The sequence below is a fragment of the Lepisma saccharinum genome, chromosome 29, assembly GCF_977018435.1.
Source record: "Lepisma saccharinum chromosome 29, izLepSacc3.1, whole genome shotgun sequence".
In the NCBI taxonomy this organism is placed as follows: Eukaryota; Metazoa; Arthropoda; class Insecta; order Zygentoma; family Lepismatidae; genus Lepisma; species Lepisma saccharinum.
Genome location: NC_139257.1, coordinates 46,527,809 through 46,546,836, shown reverse-complemented (window position 1 = coordinate 46,546,836; position 19,028 = coordinate 46,527,809). Strand labels below are relative to the sequence as shown.

At 38.8% G+C, this 19,028-nt stretch overlaps 1 protein-coding gene across 6 annotated transcripts in view; it reads left to right on the top strand.

The window, feature by feature from the left end:
• Positions 1-15,443, top strand: part of LOC145981217 (ABC transporter G family member 20-like) — a 63,307-nt gene extending 47,864 nt beyond the window's left edge. For all 6 annotated transcript variants that reach the window (XM_083114360.1, XM_083114362.1, XM_083114357.1 and 3 more), the window contains exons 12-17: positions 1,874-1,986; positions 4,188-4,258; positions 7,684-7,772; positions 11,497-11,673; positions 12,740-12,826; positions 14,942-15,443. In XM_083114360.1, coding sequence (XP_082970486.1) covers positions 1,874-1,986; positions 4,188-4,258; positions 7,684-7,772; positions 11,497-11,673; positions 12,740-12,826; positions 14,942-15,156 — 752 coding nt within the window. In that variant the 3' untranslated portion in view covers positions 15,157-15,443. The remainder of the gene's footprint in view (positions 1-1,873; positions 1,987-4,187; positions 4,259-7,683; positions 7,773-11,496; positions 11,674-12,739; positions 12,827-14,941) is intronic.
• Positions 15,444-19,028: the final 3,585 nt, after the last annotated feature.

The window sequence follows — 19,028 nt, the reverse complement described above, 5'->3', positions numbered from 1 at the left end:
TATCCATAGCTTTTTTAAGGATCAGGCATTCCACTCACTCAATGTTTGCACGAATGGCTGCAGTAGGCTCCAAGCTACCTTGGCCAGGATCATCTTACGCTTATGTATGGCCATCTTTAAACTGTTTGCACCATTCAAATGTTTTCTGCAGCTAAGAGTCCCATCATCATAGTGTGCATGAAATGTTCTGTAAATTTCAATCTGTTTTTATGCTTTCATGCACAAGAAATTCCATCACAACATGCTGTTCTATTACTAAATAATAAAGATCAGTTATGGCATGTACTTACTTTGCTCTCTAGACTTCACCACATCATGTGACTTCCTCAGGAGACAGGACAAAAAAAAAAAGATTTAAGACATGGGAAGTTAAGTTAAGGTTAAAAAGGTAAAAGACAAGACAGTGACCTGTCACTCCTTCCTACTCCAACTGGCTGTCAGTTGTCGGCCAGAGATGGAACAGGAAGGAGTGACAGGGCACTGTTTTGTCTTTTACCTTTTTAACAGTGGCGTGGCATTACTTTTTCAAAAGTGTTACCGGCTATCAGTACGACAATTATGCCTGCTAGACGTTATCACCCCCCTCCCCCGGTAAAGAAAACATGTCTTCGAGCTAGATATTTGTTCATTTCGTTCTTGTTTTGCAATCAGCACAGTGATTTAGCCACAAACACTCCTAGAAAGAACTACCACTCACGAGACAGTTACCGCGAAAATCCAATGAATAGTGGTGGATCCTTGTCAATTCTTCATCTGTCTCTGTTTCTTTGCAATGAGGTGCGAAGGGGAAGAAGAAGAACCACACTTTTCTCGGGTCAGGTTGACGTTTGCGTTTTGAGCACAGCAGACGACAGAACTCCGCTCCTTTTTGGAAGGGAAGCCCAGCTGTAAGTACTACTGTTGCCAACTTAGTATTTTGGAGCAAGGTTTGTTCAAATCACAAATCACACCAAGGAACTATATTTTCGTCTTATTACCTAACTGGTCTCAGTTGTAGTTGAATCCAGCCTTGACTCTGCAGTCTACAGTTGCTTCACAGAAATGGGATTCCTATTTTAGGCAGGATTTAGCTCTTTTCTGCCATTCCGATGTGACAACACTGGCTGATCCAGTAGGTCTGAAAGGCAACAGGGCGGTTTAACAGGCATATGAATAACCCCATAGCACACTATGCCCCAAAGTCCTCCTCTGCTCTTTCCTTGCATTGGCGCCCTCTTCTCCCTTGTTGCCTCTTCAGGATAGCGGAATGGCCTGCCTCTTCGCTTCTGTTGGCTGCAGAAAAAATGTCCTAGGCAATATCTACTCGACGGCAACGGTGTTCATTAACGTATTTAACAATGTTGTCATTTTATTGAAACAACTTTTTAATTCTTTATATTTTGCTGTTACCTGTGGTAACACCGGCTACATGCACGCCACGCCTCTGCTTTTTAACCTTAACTTACCTTCCCATGTCTTAAATCTTTACTATTCTTGTTCTATCTCCTGAGGAAGCCACATGATGTGGTGAAAGCTAGAGAACAAAGTAAATACATGCCATAACTGGTCTTTATTACTTAGTGAAATGATCTTGTGTGGTGTAAGTTATGCCTTCTATGCTGTTTTATGTTTGCGCTCGCAGGCTTGTCCACCATCTTGTTTAATAAGTGACACATTGCCTACAATGTTAGCACTCCTTGCACTTGTCTTTTACATTTGTATGTTATTCTTGTTATTCTGAAAAATCTAAAGTCCTGGTTTGACTGGAACGATCCTTGTATAATCGAGTCTGCACTGGAGTGAGTGATTGATTGATTGATTGATTGATTGATTGATTGAGTGAGTGAGTCCATCCGTCCGTCTGGTTTATTAAAATTTGAATTTACTGTTTCAGATCAGCAGACAGCTTTCAACCTTAGGGCCCATGTAATGATAACTCAACAAAAACTAACAAAACACTATTTGGATATGGGAAATATATCTATTGGATCCCTTGCACCAATTGAGGTAAGTGAAGATATTACAAATCAACAGAGCAACTTCTTGAATTGGTTTAAAGAAAGGTGGCATGTGTTCTTTGATATATATCTTTGTTTGGCTGTGCTAGAAATGCAACTTACGATCCACCACTTTCATGGCACATCAAGTAAAGAGTTCATGATTTTGCGAATAAAGTTCTGAGTTCAAGTTCTGGCTGGGCACAAGTGTTCTTTCATTATTTTTGAAGTCTAATCCCAAGGCTCGCAATTTTATGTAATTACATATTTTTTCCTTTGTATGTAGTCAGGGGAAATGACAAATTTGGCGACCTATGATGTTAGGAAAGATATGCATGAATTTAGTGGCGTATTCTGAATATTGGACCAACAATTCATTATTTATTGTGTATATTTATTATATGTACATCCCCTATCTATGTAAATTAGATGTAAAAGACCACAGGGTGGATTGGGGAACACCAAGCTCCCTACTTCGTCTCCTGGTCGATGCGGTTAGGCTACTTGCGATCGTGACCTGTACACTCTGCACAATTTGTGGTATTGTGACTGGCCTACCAGGACGTTGTTCATCCACAACACTGCCAGTTCGCTTGAATTTGTTGACCAGGTTCTTGATACCCAGCCTGGCGAGGCCCGGTTTTCTGAATTTCTGAATGAAGTCTGTCCACACCTGTTCATATGTCATTCCACGCAAACGAGCACAAACAATGGCTATTTTTTCTTCTACTGTTAACATGGCTTCACGTAACCTTCAAAAGAAATGTATTGTGTCAGGATATCACTAAAATGTATAGAGACTTTATAATCACCCTGTATTAGAGCTAAATATAAAAAATATAGATGAGAAGAGTTGGCTTGCCGGTGGTAAACACAGTAACATGGAGAATACGGCACTGAATGAATTTCATGTTACATATTCTTTCCTTAAAAAATAAATTTTGTATTCAGAAATTTAAATTACAAAAACAAGGTACATACGAGGTGTGGCTAGAAAGAAACTGGATTGATGTTGCCGTCGACCAACGGCAGGTGCGTCAAGCTCAAGCGGTTCATGAATGTATAACGTGATATCTTGCCTATAGATTGTGTGATTGCCCAGGGTGCGCGGTGCTCAGTTCCTCTGTAGCTTGTGGACGAAGTGAACCGTACATCTGGGCTCTGTCGAAAAAAAATTAAGCGTGAAAGAACAGCGTATCAATCTGAAGTTTCTTATGAAACTCGAAAAATCTGCCTCAGAAACTTATGGTTTGTTGAAGGAAGTGTACGGAGATGAGTGTTCATCACAAACTCAAGTGTTTGAGTGGTTTCAAAGGTTTAAGGAGGGACGAGAAGTGATCACGGACGACTAGCGTCCTGGACGGCCTTGCACGTCAAAAACGGAATCAGACATTGCAAATGTTGGTGAATTAATTCGAATTGTGTACCCGAAGGTCAAACTGTCAACCAACATTATTTCATTACGGTGCTGACGACCCTTCGTGGGCAAGTAAGATGACGACAACCTGATTTTTGGAAAAGCAAGTTATGGATTCTTCATCAGAGCAATGCTCCTGCCCACGCGGCATTGTCAGTCAAGGCTTTATTGGCAAAGTATGGGATCCCAGTGTTAGAACATCCACCCTATTCGCCGTATCTCGTTCCGTGCGACATTTTTTATTCCCAAAGGTCAAATCAGCATTGAAAGGAACCAGATATAAGACCGTAGAATCTGTGAAAAGAAAAGCGACGGAGGTCATGAACATGGTTTCGGAAAATGATATCCAGCAATGGAAGATTCGTATGGAGCAGTGTATCGATAGTGCAGGGGAGTACTTTGAAGGGGATAATGTTCGTATTGTACAAAATAACCAATAAAAGATTTTGTAGCAACAGTGGTTTTTTTCTAGCCATACGTATATCATATGTTTCCATTTGTAAAATGGTATGCTCAGTTTCAGACTCCTTATTGAAATATGTAATTTCTAAATGCATCTGAAATTTTATTATTAAACTTACATACCAGATGCCAGTATACTAGCTGATATTGATACAGTATCAAATAATTAGACTCGATTTCTAGCTATGACAAAATTCTCTCCGAATGAAAATTCGGATGGAAGATGCTCACTCACCTGGAAAAATCAGTTTATAGAAATCTTATGTAATGTATACAATACAAAACCAGTGAAAAATCAATGGCTGATGAGCTCTTTTCTTTCTGTCTTGCAGTTTGGGGAACCTCTGTATGGGTCAGAAAACACCACATTCACAGATTACATGGGGCCTGGAATGATACTGAGGTAAACAATAATTTATAAAAAATAAAATTATCTGTAACTTAGAAAATGCCTCTCATACTATATTATGTGCACACTCAACTCTACAGGCCAGGATTGGAGGAATTCTGTAGGAACAACATTGTTTAAAGCATAGACACAAGTCCTGCTTGACTTTTGAGGCTGTTCGAAGAAATATTTTTTTTTTTTCAAATACCATGTTCATATGTTAATTTCTGAGGAAAGGAATATATTTTGAATTCCTCATCCTGCATTGAGAACCTTCATGTTCATTGTTTTTGTTATTTTCTACACATTTCTAACAGTTTTGCATTACTGCATGGCCTTTTATTTTTTTCACAAACTAGAAAATGTTGATAGTGATATATACAGCGCCTTTCTCGACTGAGGTGGCTGGCTGCCCGTGGCTAGCACACCAGGATGTAAGAGTGCATCTGTCGGCATTTGGACCCACAGCTGTACGCTGACCATGGCACTGGATACGTCAGTGCTTCAGTATCCCGATAACTGGTGTCCAGTTTACACGTGTTTGTGAAGTGTTAAGGTATTAACAAGTGTTTTAGATTGTTTTGTTTTAGTTTAAATATTACTGGTGCTTTTCTGCTGTCTAGTAATGCCACGTACAATTTAAAAGAACGAATTTTTATGTACGACTCTTACGTAATCACGAATTCTTGCAGGGAAGTTGGAATGAGTTTTGCAGCAGAATTCCCAGATGTTACTGTTTCACACAGAGACTGTGTTCGGATACTTGTGAACAAATTTAAGTAATCAGGGTCTTGATAAGAAGCAAAGGGTAAAACGACGTGTGCTTAATGAGAATATAATCTATACAAAATTTGTATAAAATAGTCTTACTTACATGAGTGAGTATAGAATTTCGAAACTATGTTTCGGGGTTCGACTGCCCCCTTCCTCAGCTTCTTTTTCCTTTAGGCACAAATCATTTTATGCTGCATCAAGAGTGTTAAAAGGATTAGGTTAAAAGGTTTGGTTAAAAACACTTGTTAAAAACAGGTCACTATTCCTTTTAAACCCCCAGTTAAAAATCCTACTTTAAGGTGTTCCCCATTCTCCATAAGACCTCCTTTCCTAGGATCCTATTAAATTGACTAAACACATTCCGTTGTTCTGCTTGCTCTGTAGTTTCGAAATTCTATACTCACTCACATAAGTAAGACTATATTATACAAATTTTGTATAGATTATATTATACCTAGTCTTACCATAAATACTGTCCCAAAGTTGTAAGTAAATAGACACAAAATGGTGAGAGATATTGTGATATCAGAATAACATGAGATGCATGGATGCATTATGAACCAAAATCACAAATAATTATTCGAAATGGCCACCTTTAGCACTGACACACTTCTGAAGTCTTCGTGGCCACGCATCAATTGAATTACGCAACACATCGACTGGAAAATGAGCAACTGCCTTCAGAAGAGACCAACCGCTTTAAACTTTCAATATTGGGATGTCTCTTCTTCCAAGCCATCTCCTGAAGCTTGGACCACAATTTGTAGTCCAAAGGGTATAGGTCCGGACTTGCAGAAGGCCAATCTGAAGTGGAAATGAAGTCTGGAACATTTGCTATGAGGGCACGCTCCATTTCTGTGAAAAAGGGGTAAAAACATCAGCCAAAGTGTACCAGCAGACAGTGCTTGAGAAACTATGCAAGAATCTTACCGACACCATCTTCCATGGAGAGAACTGGAGCTTCCAGCAGGACTCAGCCCCAGCACACAAAGCACGCACTACCCAGCAGTGGTTGGAGGCAAATGTTCCTGACTTCATTTCCACGTCAGATTGGCCCTCTGCCAGTCCAGACTTAAACACTTCGGACTACAAATTGTGGTCCAAGCTTCAGGAGATGGCTTGCAAGAAGAGACATCCAATATTGACAGTTTAAAGCGGTCTCTTCAGAAGGCAGCTGCGGCGTTTCCACTTGATGTGTTGCGTAATTCCATTGATGAGTGGCCACGAAGACTTCAGAAGTGTGTCAGTGCTAAAGGTGGCCATTTCGAATAATTATTTGTGATTTTGGTTCATAATGCATCCATGCATCTCATGTTATTCTGATATTACAATATCTCTCACCATTTTGTGTCTATTTACTTACAACTTTGGGACAGTATTTATGGTAAGACTGGGTACAGTGAGTAACTCGCTTAATGAGTTAATTATGTTGCTTAATGAGAAGAAACGTTGGAGCACGATTGGAACATACTCCTCAAAAATCCCTCTGGCACGTTCCACAAGAAACAAACATTTTCATGATGTCTGCATGGCTTTTAAACCTGAAGCCATACATTAGAATAATTGAAAGAAAATATCAGGAGAGAAATTGAAGCAATTTCAAAAGAGTTCACATGTTAGTGAAAATTTTCAATAAATATGCCATTTCCAACACCTCTTGTAACAAGGTATGTGCTTCTTTTCATTGTAATTGTATGAGATTATTTCATTACATAGCTAGTGGTTCCAGTTACGCAGATGTTGCATCCAGTTTGCCGGCAGATGCGATCTTACTTCCTGGAAAGCTAGCCGCCGCTCCACCTCGGCTGTGAAAGGCACTGTATAACTTCCATAATGATCTTGGAGAAATTTGGAATATTATGTTTGAATCCTAAACAGGGCATGAGCATTTCATTGTGGTCTCTCCCCCCTTCCCCTTGTCTCCATTTTATCAATTCACCTTTCATCCTATCCTTACAATTAGCATAGTGACAAACAAAGGATATGAAAAATATAACAACAAAAAAAGTATAAAATTCAGTGACAATTGTCGGAACTTAATTCTACAGAAATATTGTTTACAAATTAATGTTCTTGTAAATACTAGCATACATAAATCAAATGCAATAGTTAATTGAACAAAACATTACTATGCTTCTACAGAGCATTCCCTGTAATTCGCTACGAGACACTGCGGCAAGCGGCCCGGCATCAGCGCTTGTCTTTCCCGGTGAACGGGTCTGCGACAGTCGCTTATATTAAACCTCGTAAAAAAGTTTAGAGTAACAGGGTCAGATCTTAATAAAAGTGGAAAGAAAAATGGGGAAATTAAGTATACAAAGACAATCCGCACACCATCCATGAGTTAAAAGAAAGTATTGTACGAGAAATCGAGAGAATTACAGTAGACGAACTTGGACGTGTAAATGCCAATTTCCTTCGGAGATGCCAGGAATGTGTTGCAGCAGAGGGACATCATTTTCAACACCTTCTGTAGTCAAGGTTAGTACACAATATGAAAACTGTAATTTTAATAGCTGACTCTAGCGACTATCGCTGACCCGTTCACCGGAAAAGTCGAGCGCTGACGCCGGGCCGCTTGCCGCCGAGTCTCGTAGCGAATGTCAGGGAATGCTCTGTATTTCCTATGTATTACAAAATATCTATGCTCTTCTTTTTTTTCACAGCATGACCTACTTCTTTGCAGTAGGCCTGACAGCAATGAGTTTGATTCTTGAGAAAGCTCAGGGGTTATTGGAGAGGACATACATTGCTGGTAAGATAGAAACAATATTTCTTTTACAATATCTGACTGGGAGTCAGAATTATTGAACCAATGTAGTTTTTAAAAAAGGAAAGAAAGATAGAAACCTGTAAAAAGGCAAAAAATGTTTTAAAAAAAATCATAAATTTGGGGATAATTTTAAAATCAATTATCTGCCTCTGGACCCGTAATGGCCAAACATACTCTTGAGAGACATGTCATTGAAGGATTTGGGTTTTGTTGTGCTTCTCTGCAAATTTCAAGTGATTAACGTCCACAGGGTCAATACCACAACCAAATTTCAAGAGCACTGTCTTGTCAGCAGGAGAAGGATAATTTTTTTATAATTCTGAACAGTGGCAGCAATTAGGGGGCAGTTGTCCCCACCCCCCACTTGTTGCCCCTGCACTATGCTATATCTTATCTACAAAGGGAAATATACTGTCTTTGCCCCTCCAGTTTTGGCACCTTGCTCCCACCCCTCGTTTTGAAACCCAATCGCTGCCACTGAGTCTAAAATTTATTTTCTTCCGTTTTCTTATTTGCTGCTGGCAGTTTATTATTCAATGGCTGCTGGGTGGAACATTGGTTGATTGTAGGTACATGTTGGTACTATGAGACCAAGGTGATTTTTTTTCCAGTGTGTAGCCTTTAGGGGACTGAAATTTACTAAGTGTTTTTACTCACTTGTCCTTTACAGGTTTTTTTCTTTCTTTGTTTTTCAAATTGTAGGAACACGAGCAATATGTTATCCCAAGTAACCAAAAGTGGTTGGTTGAATGTTGGGTTAACCATACTAAAAGAAAGTAGTTGGTCAAATGTAAAAACATACTATTTGGCAACTGTAATTTTGGCCGTGGTTCCAACATAGTGCCAACAGGTGTTTGTACATTGGACCAACATACTAAAAACCAGAGTAGGGATAGGTTGTGTTGTGATATATATACCATATATATCTGAATGGAAGACAACTCCGAATCCAAGACAACCCCCTCCCCCATTTCTTCAACAGGGGATTACAGAAAAACTATTTTCAAAACTTACAAATGGTTACCTTATTACAAGTAACTAAAGGAGATAATAAAAGAATAATAAAATAAAATAAAATAAAGTAAAAAAGATAGTGTATACGTACGGTATATCACACTTTACTACGAAGTTTAAAAATGGAATCTACGTCTAACTTTAATTGATAAAAAAATGTTCGCCACAACACTCACTATGTGCTATCGCACAACAATGCTCAAAGCATATGAGAACGTTCAACGCTAAAGTGGTAGGCATGGCAGAGGGTAGAGTTAGAGCTTATTGGAAGTTCTGTTCAGTAAAGAAAAGAAAAACTTCACATCATATGCCGCAAAAGCAAGATGACCCCATACTTCTGAGCAAGAAACCTCGTATTGGATTCAGAAATATATGGTAATTTATAGTTAAGCCAAACATACACTTTAGTACACATTATTTCTTTAAAATAATAATTTACCCAACACTTGTAATTCACATGGTATCATTGAATTCAAGGGACAGTGGGATCCACTAGTGTTGCTTGGCAAATTGTCCATGACTATTTCAATAATTTTCTCTTACATCCTACGTGTTTTTTAAGTGATGAATTTTTATGTATACTGGTGCAGAAGTTGTCAACAGCTTGTTTTGATTTTTCTTTTAATTCTTGAAGCTCTTATTGTGTCAAATAAAGTTCACGAACATGGTGATGGACAATTTGCATGGTAATACTCATGGATCCCACTGTACATTCATGTGGTAGCACAAAACACTTGCTAGGAACTTTACTTAATTTTACGCATTTCAGGGAATTTAGTCTGCAAATAGGATTGTTTATTACATATATATAGATAACGACCCACTTTCACAAGAATATCTGTACAAATGTCTTTGTTCTGCTAAGCTAGACAGACAAACCATTCCCAACACAGACATATATTTCATCCATGGTAGCTGACAAATTTCTGGCGAGTGACTCCAAGTTATTCCAAGTTTTACTTTCATTAACAAAATATTATATTTCTGGTTTGTACTGTGACTGAAATGTTCGGAAAGAAACACTGTCACACGTGATTTATTTTACACTCCAGGATTTACAGTATGCCCTAGAATGTGATTATAACAGAAGAAAGTAATTTTTAAAAGTTGATTTTTAACTCACTCTTCAATGGTTGGGCAAGCATTGGCAACTGTTGGCCCAACTTCAACCAACATAAACTCTACCTTTCTCACATAAATACTCTCATTGGCTCAACAATTCTGGTTATCATATTTCACTGTAAATTTCAAGCAATTAGCATCCATGGGACTGATTTACCAGAAACCTCTTCAGTAAAATTAATGTACTGCTTTTCTTATTGGTGCATTATAATATTTTTTATGAGGGCTATTTTTTTTTTTTCAACCTCCGATGACGCCGCCAGGTTGCCCGTGAAGTGCTAGGAAGCAGGGCATCACACAGCTTGATTGGCATCCCCCTGCCACTACCACCACCACTGCCAAGGCCAACGCTTCAGTTGAAGCTGAGCGACGGGCACGTAGAGATTTCTGCTACAATGGATTCTCCCGCCAAGTACAATGTGTGTAGTGTGATACAATTTCTACAGGCAGAGGGGCATAATGCAGCAGAAATTTACTGTCTAATGAGCTATGTGTAAGGTGAAAACTTTCTGAGTGATGGTGTGGTTCGCGAATGGTGCAGGAAATTTCAAAATGGTCAAACGGACGTTCGTGATGAAGGTGGCCAGAACTGGAAGTCTGTGGCGAGCTCAGATGAATTTGTGCAGCGTGTGGATCAAGTGGTTCGGACGAGGTGTCGGTTCACGATTTCGGAACTGTCTGTTCATGCGTCGAGTGACTTCCACCTTTTCCCGGTGATGAAAAAGTGGTTGGGAGGATGGTACTTCCACACCAGTGAGGAGCTTCGGAACACTGTGCAGACCTGGCTCAACAGACAGGCGACACCTTTTTTTCAGAGGGTGTTGGAAAGCTGGTGCATCAGTACGAAAAATGTCTGAATCTTCCTGGTGATTATGTTGAAAAGTAGATTATACGTGTACGTAACTTTTGTCAATAAACCCATTTTGCTATTCACTGTAGTTTTTATTTCATGCCCTATCGGAGGTTGAAAAAAAAATAGTCCTCGTATTTCTCCTAGGTAGAATATTTTAACTATTTTCTACATGACCACATGATTGCAGGAACATAACACTGCTAGATATTAGATTTCTTCCATTCACTTTGGCTCATTGTGGTGGTCGTAGTGACCTGCTGAATATTAATTTTTGTGTAAAATTTCAAATTCTTCATTCCTCTTCTTTTAAGTTTTCCTTTTTAAAAAAAGTGAGAGTTCTGTCATTCTTCTGACTTCATCTTTCAACAACAATTAGTTCTGCTGCTAAGACTATTTCCTACATTTTTGACACATTTGAAAAGTGCATGCCTGGAAAGAGGTTTACTGTGGAAGAGGCTACCGGCCACTAAAGGAAAATCTCTCACACCTGTACTAATACCTGGTCACATCACAATAATTCAGAAGATTTTATTTTATTTTAAACAAAGTGACATTTGTAACTGTGCTGATGACAATTGAAATTACATTGCCACTGCTTAAGTCATGAAAAAGCTGCAAGAGAATATTTAGTAGCTTTGTAGATCTTTGTTAAGGAATGTTAATTGATTGGCCAATTATTAGGCTTGCTTATGAATGTTTGTTTACTCTTTCCCTCAGGTGGCACAGACGTTGAAATAATGATTTCGCATCTGGTGTCTCAGATGATCATCCTCGTAGGGCAAGTGGTGCTAGTTCTCATTATAATGCTAAAAGGGTTCAACCTCCCATGTGAAGGCAGCTATTTGCTAGCTGCATTTCTTACGACAGCTCAAGGATTCTGCGGAATGGCATATGGTAAGGAGCTAATTTGAATCTGGTATTTTTCTTAGGGCTGAGCCGATACCAGTAACATCTGTGTGATACCAGTGTATCACTTTGAATTTAATCACCGATGTCGGCCGATATTTTTCCGGAGTCTGGGTATTTTGCAGAGACTGCAAGAATACTGTGCGACGCTTTCAGACAGTCTAAATATCCTGAAAACTATCCAAAATTAATATTTTTTATTATTTTGCCAAAAACTTTGTGTAGACAAATAAATTAGGTGATTAAATTATTATGTCATGTGAAATTGTGAATGTTTTAAAGCAATAGCATAGTTCTATTAGAATACTTAATGTATTAAGAATGGATAAACACTCTGAACCGTTATAATATTTAATCAGTAGGACTTTGTAAGAGCATCGGCATTGGTTCAGCCTTACCTTTTTTAGTTTAGGAAAATTATGCACCATACAGATGGTTTTCAATGCAATGAGCTCTCTCTTTTATGTGCATGGCCATATGGTATATTTGTTTCATGTATTCACAAGGTATAGGAAAAAAAGCCACATATACAGTGTGTTTCAAAAGTCATGCAACCATAACTTTCATCGATTGTAACTTGAAAACGGTGAGTGATATTTACTCCATTTTTTTTCATCTTGGCATATTTTTTTAGTTTATATTGTCAATTTATTCTGTACAGGAAGCTTCAGAAATTTATGAATCAGGCAAGTCAAAGAGAATTTTTCCAGATTACTAACTTTTAGGGGAAAAGAGAGATGAATATTTATTGCAGGGTCATAATCAGTGGTGGCGATTAGGGGTCCACTTTTTTTCACTTTTGCCCCTGCACTATGCTAAACCTTATGTATCAAGTGAATGTAAACTGTCCTTGCTTCCCCAGTTTTAGAACCCAATCGCCACCGCTGGTCATAATTCAAAGACTTCTCACAAAAAAGAGGTTAAAGTAGTAATCAAGAAGCTACACAGTAATCCACACCACATGTAACTTCTGTTGTAAACATATTACATTTGAAAATCTGTATTTGTGTGTTCAAAACAGATTATAACAGCATTGTGTATGTATATTTGACAGGTCTCCTGTTATCTGTCATAGCTAATGATGAGCAAACTGCAATTCAGTTGACGATGGGAAGTGTATATCCAAGTCTAATGATCAGTGGTAAGTATATATAATGAAAATTTTATTTCTGCTGCATGAAAATGTAGGTGATGCATGCCAGTGATGATCAAAAGCAATGTCAAAGTGGCTATCTCCAGTTTTCTGATTTTTTTTAAAAAAAAAACAGTAGTTGCAGTAAAGTATATAGAAGCACTGTCACTTTCAAGAGCAGGCTTCTGTTTTGGTATGAATAGAAGGTTGTTGTGTCCTCCTCCGTAGCCATGCGGTCTAAGGTGCTGTGCTTTGGACTCTGACTGCGGGACGGCATGGGTTCGAGTCCACCTTGGTTCAGTCTCTGAATTCTCAGCCTGTGTATATTACCGGTGGCCACCCACCATCGTGAGGAAATTGGAGAGCTACGAGTGAGTAGCGTAATCCGGTCTCGGAAATCTCCTGTAACGGCCGAGGTTTCGACATGCTGACCCCATGTCACCCTATTACTGATTGAAGATCTCCACACCTGTAGGTAGGAATGTGGGAGGGAGACTGGCAGTCGGGAAATAGGCCAAGGCCCTTCCAGGCCTGTCAAGTCTATTATATACTAGAGAACACACCAGTTGCATAGCTTTTCAGTTTGTACTAACTCAAATTCTCATTCTTGTGAGAAAATATTTCTCAAAATAATGGAACAATCACATATTGTACATTATTGGTAAAAAGTCATAAGAACTTCACTGGATAATTTCATACTGGATTTTATGACACCTCACTCCAACCCTGCAAAAACCACACTAAATCTTAGGGTGCAGGAATTGCTGACAAAAGGCTAGAAAGGGTAGGATCACTATTGCCAAGCCTTCCTCCACTTTCCAGTAACATCATTTGCCCATTGAATGGCAACATGTGCAAATGTCAAGTTAAATTTTCTCCTTGACTTCTGTTGTAAGGAGGATACCTGAAAATCTAAGGCTCACCTGAATCAAATCAGACCCCTCGATACAAGAGATGATCACTAAACGTTCATACTGGCATCTGTCATATGAGATGATATATGTCATTATCTAGAGGTTAAAGCATTGCACTGTAAAAATAGGAGCCACATTGTGTGCTAACATGTAAGATTATGTGACTTTTTTGAATGAGGCTATTTTACGTCACTTTTCTGCTACCTTTGCCTAATTGTAAAGATGATGATGAGTGATGATATGATGAAATAGATGAAGGAACACTCACAAAGAATGCCCAGGCCAGGATTGGAACCCAAGATCCCTAGCATTTGGTTCGCAAAGGTTCCTTTCTATAAACAAACTTTCAAATCCGTTGCTGGGTAAAGAGCAAAACCAGTGTTGCAGGTGGTGCGTTTCCTAACGCAAGACAGTCAGTGACCTTGTGGCAGCCATTTTTATCCTTTTAAACATGTTTATGATTACATAGAAATTTTCAGCGAAAAATGTAGGTTCGACCAGGACTCGAACCCGGGTCTCTGGCATACCATGCCAGCCTGGCCTCACCTGATTTTTTGCTATCTCTGTTTTACCTGCGTGGAATCATCTCTGCCAGTGCTACCGCAACGGGATCTGTTGCCTTTGAAACACAGTAGACTTCAACTTTGCCTGGTTCCTCCCAGTGTAGAGATGTTAATTATTGTAGATTAGGCACACAACATCTCTACACTGGGAGGACCAGGCAACGTCGAAGTCTACCGAGTTTCAAAGGCTACAGATCTCGTTGCAGTAGCACTGGCAGAGACGATTCCATGCAGGTAAAACAGCGATTGCAAAAAATCAGGCGAGACCAGGCCATCTCAGTAGCTCAGTGGTTAGAGCAATGGCACAGTATGCCAGAGACCTGGGTTCGAGTCCTGGTCGAGCCTGCATTTTTCGCTAAAAATTTCTACGTAGAGCATTTCCTGCGTGTGCCTAATGTACAATGTTTATGATCATTTTTACCTTTTTAATGTGATCTCATTGGATAACCCTGAGGAAGAACCTAGCAACGAATTTGAAACTTCTTGTTTTAGAAAGCAACCTTTTTAACCACATGTAAGTAAAACTTGTATTTTTATTTAGTAATTTGCAAGCTGTAGCTACGCGAATCTTCTAGCAATTACTTGAATTATCCTAACTGAACCAAAAAATCCTTAACTGCTTGTAAAATATTTTCAAATGCTTGCAGGCATCCTTTGGCCCCTCTCTGCCATGCCAGAATTTCTGCAGAAGTTTTGCATGGTTTTACCTCAGACTATTCCTTGCGAAGGTTTCCGAAGTATCTTGCTTCGAGGATGGGGGATGGAGCATTTTTCTGTGTACATGGCATTTGTGGTCACCGTCTTCTGGACAGTCATATTTTTCCTCATTAGCTCAATTATTTTAAATTGTAGAAGAATGTGATAAAGAGTGTAAATGTTTAACTGTACATGTACTATTTTTCATATTATGATTATTTAATTAGAAATAAATAATAGGGCTGTAGTATTATTGCAAGTATCAGTGTGAGTGCACCAGTCAATGGCTAGTCGTGGCTATGTGTTCAAAGTGAGAACTTAACCAAAGAAAAGAAGAACTGAACTTCATGGCACAACAGCCCGTTGATGGCCAAAACTTGACAAGCAGCTTTTCATTGAGACACACATGGTCAGTGCATCAATGTAATAATATGCCATGTGCTGTTCTGTAATAAAAGCACCTTACACTGTACAAGAAGATGATTTTCTGAATGTTTCCTAATGTGCTGTTTCTGTTGTCAAAGCTGTACACACAAATAATGCAGACAAATTTGATATTATTCTGTGCCTAATTTAAACATTATTCTTTATTGATTCTAGCATTGGGGACATGGCAAACAGGTCAATACCATCAGTGTTTGAGTGGTGGCAATTGGATTTCAAAACTGGGTGGGGGAGCCAAAACTGAGAGGGGGGCAATTGTGGTTTACTTTCCCTTGGTAGATAAGGTTTAGCATAGTTGGGAGACAACTGCTTCCACCCAACCCCTAATTGCCACCACTGGTGCTTGATGTTGAAATTCCTAACTGGGGTGAGGAAGCGATTGGTTGAGTTTGAAGATAGGTGGGGTACGCTTGTATCAGGGTTCCTACACAAAATCATGCCATTTGTTCCAGGACTTTTCAAGGATTTTCTACAATTGCTCCAGGACAAGTGTACAAAGTAACCATGGCAAAATACACATCATTACATATTTTCTTTTATTAAAAAAAAAAGTTTTACGTTTTCTTAATGCAGGCTCGCAACTCCCCTACACCTGCTCCTTTCCACACATTTCATTTCTTAGTATAATGAAGGTTATTTAATTTTTACAATAATACAAAAAAATACAAAGGTAGAAAAAATAAACACAAGTATATATAAGTTTATAAAAAATTACCATCTTGTATTACAAATAAACAAGAATAATATCTTTAGAAAACTTGGAATATTTAGGATAGCAAACCCTTTTTTTTTTTTAACCATTATTATTATCATCATATTTTCTACCTCTTGAGCGATACAAAATAATACAAAAACGTGGGGCATTATACTTCAATCACTAAAATAAAACTTAGCACAAGACTATAACTACAGTACACAGCAAGGTGACATAAGTAAATAAACCACTGTCATGGCACTGACCTGTTTTAAATGAAAACTTATTTTAATTCATACAAATAAACCGGGCCAAAGGAATTTCCAGGACAACCTCCAAAATTCCAGGTACAGCTTGGAAAAATGTGAAATTACATAACATTTCCAGTCCTGGAAGGAATATTTTAAATTTCCAGGATGCGTAGGAACCATGGAAGTTCTACATGGATACAATGAAGCAAGTAGGGGATGCTTATGCAAATTATCCTAGCTGTGAGTGATGTACACAAATTTGCTAAACTGGGGGTTAGCATTCCTTGCACTCCCCACTCCCTCAATTTCAAGCACTGAATACTTAACAAATTACATTTAAAAATATTTTTAAAAAATCATATCCTCGTTACGGTACTTTTGTATGTTTTTGTCTACCTTATGTAGGTTACGACTAGGGAGCGGAAGTTGATGGCCTAAAAAATATAGGATATGACCTATAGAATGTCCTAAAAATGGGAAAAAATGCAAAAAATGGCCATTAAATTTGTTAGTTTTGGGTTAAAAATTTAAATGAAAAGGAAAATAAACAAAATGCAATCTCCTTATCTGATCTTAAATTTGAGTTTGCCCCAGACGGACACCTGGTGGTTTCACCCGACACAACAAAGACTGTCACCAGTTCAGCATTTCTTTTGCATGTAAATTGCAATCCTATGACATATATATTTCACCTTGGTGAATAGACTCAAGAATATTACCAGAATGAAAGAAGTGACAAAATAACGAAACAATAGACCAAATATTGCGAAAAATGCCGAAAATCGGGGAAAATGACCTAAAACCTGAAAATTGGCAAAAAAAAAATCACTTTAAAATTACCTTTTTTGGGTTCTAGACGAAGTGTAATATTGTGTATATTTAATGGGCATCGTGTCCGAGATGTCAGAAAAAAGATGAGTTTTCATCAACTTCCGCTCCCTACTCATGACTCAAGTCTTGGATGCAAGACAACTTCCAAAGTCTCTGGTGAGAAATAAAGCACAAAATACTTACAGCAGAAAATTTAGTCATGTGTACCTAACCCATGATTACTGACATAAAAAAGTCATGTACTTACCTCACCCCCTTCACAACCACTACTTCAGAATTCCTAGGCAGTGGTGAAGCGGGACAATCAAAACAGTCAATCTTTCAACGTGGGGGGGGGGGGGGAGGATGCAATATTTCTATATGGTAAAAGCCAACTAAGGTCGTGTGTTATGTTGTGTGATTCATATTCTAGTATCTGAGTGATGATAATATCTCAGTGCTGTAAGCGCATGTCCACACCATCTCAAGAAAACGAAAAATTCTGAGTTTTTTTACCATACATTTCCATCCGATGAGAAGTTCCAAAGAATAGGGACAGCAAATCCTATCGGAAATACATAATTTCAGACTGCTAACATTTTTTACTATAATATTATGAACGTGATTTAAAATCTGAATTCTAGGAATTACACCAAAGAAGAGACTGAAGAAAGGTACCACTCCTACATTGATAATGATGATAGCAGTGTCCCTGCATTACGTGTGAAGTAGGGAAGGCCAAATCCAGATTTTGTATGGAATATATGATTGTAAAATAAGGAAGATGAAACTTTGTTACCTACCCCCCCCCCTCTCTCTCTCTCTCTCTCTCGCTCTCGCTCTCGCTCTCTCTCTCAAATTTACATTCTCTGCAAAATCCAGATGATCATAAAAAAAAGGTAAAGTGCTCTCCTGTGCTTAACACCATGCCATGAAGGAGTATAGGGGATGTGGGGGTGATGTCGTCAGCATCACTCCCCTGACCACCTTTACCCCCCAGGTACCCATGTCATTCAATGCTGGGTGGGCACCGGAGCCACTTCCAACATTAGAAAAGTTCCCTGATTTGAACCGGTCAGGGGATCAAACCCAGGACCTTTAGCATGGTAGTCAGACGCATTACCGACTGAACCGCCGTGGCCACTGTCTGCAAAATCAAGGTAGTAAAATTTCCTAATCAACATTTTATATTTTCCTGAACCCTGATATTTTTGGCCATACTTAGTGTGAAGGTAAGATGTGCTAGGAAAAACATTCTGTCTGAGTATGTCTGTCACCTCGAGAACAAAAGTTTTGATCAGCCATCTCATTTGTAAACGTAGTAAACACAAAACAACAGGAAGTACTTCGTGTTTTGTGAAGCAAGAACATTTTTTTCTGAAATCGATATTTGAACCACAGGATCCAAAAAATGTAAAGGAGGAAATGCTTTGAAGGAAATACAATGGATTCGGAACTGCTCTTTTTCCAGTTCTTTCCAGCACTAACAGTGGGTAAATTTATGCTTTTGCTTACTTATATTATTTTCTATGCACCATTACTTTCATGTATTCTGTGTAAGTTGTGTTGCTATGCTCTTCAATGTGTGGTTTTCTCTTAAAGACAAGAGCATTGCATGCTTTACAGTGCTCGAAATTGCAGGCACTCCGAGAAGTTTCATCTTAATGATGTCCCAGAAACCCTGCCGGTGTCGTAAACATGGGGGCTGAAAGGAAAGGTCTCTTTATGTGACCAGACCAAGAGCGGGTGACAAGTGGTCGAATGACCTTGGATTCGTACATTTTCTGCAGTGACCTGGGCTGCCTGACACCATTGCACTCAACAGGAAATGAAGTGGGA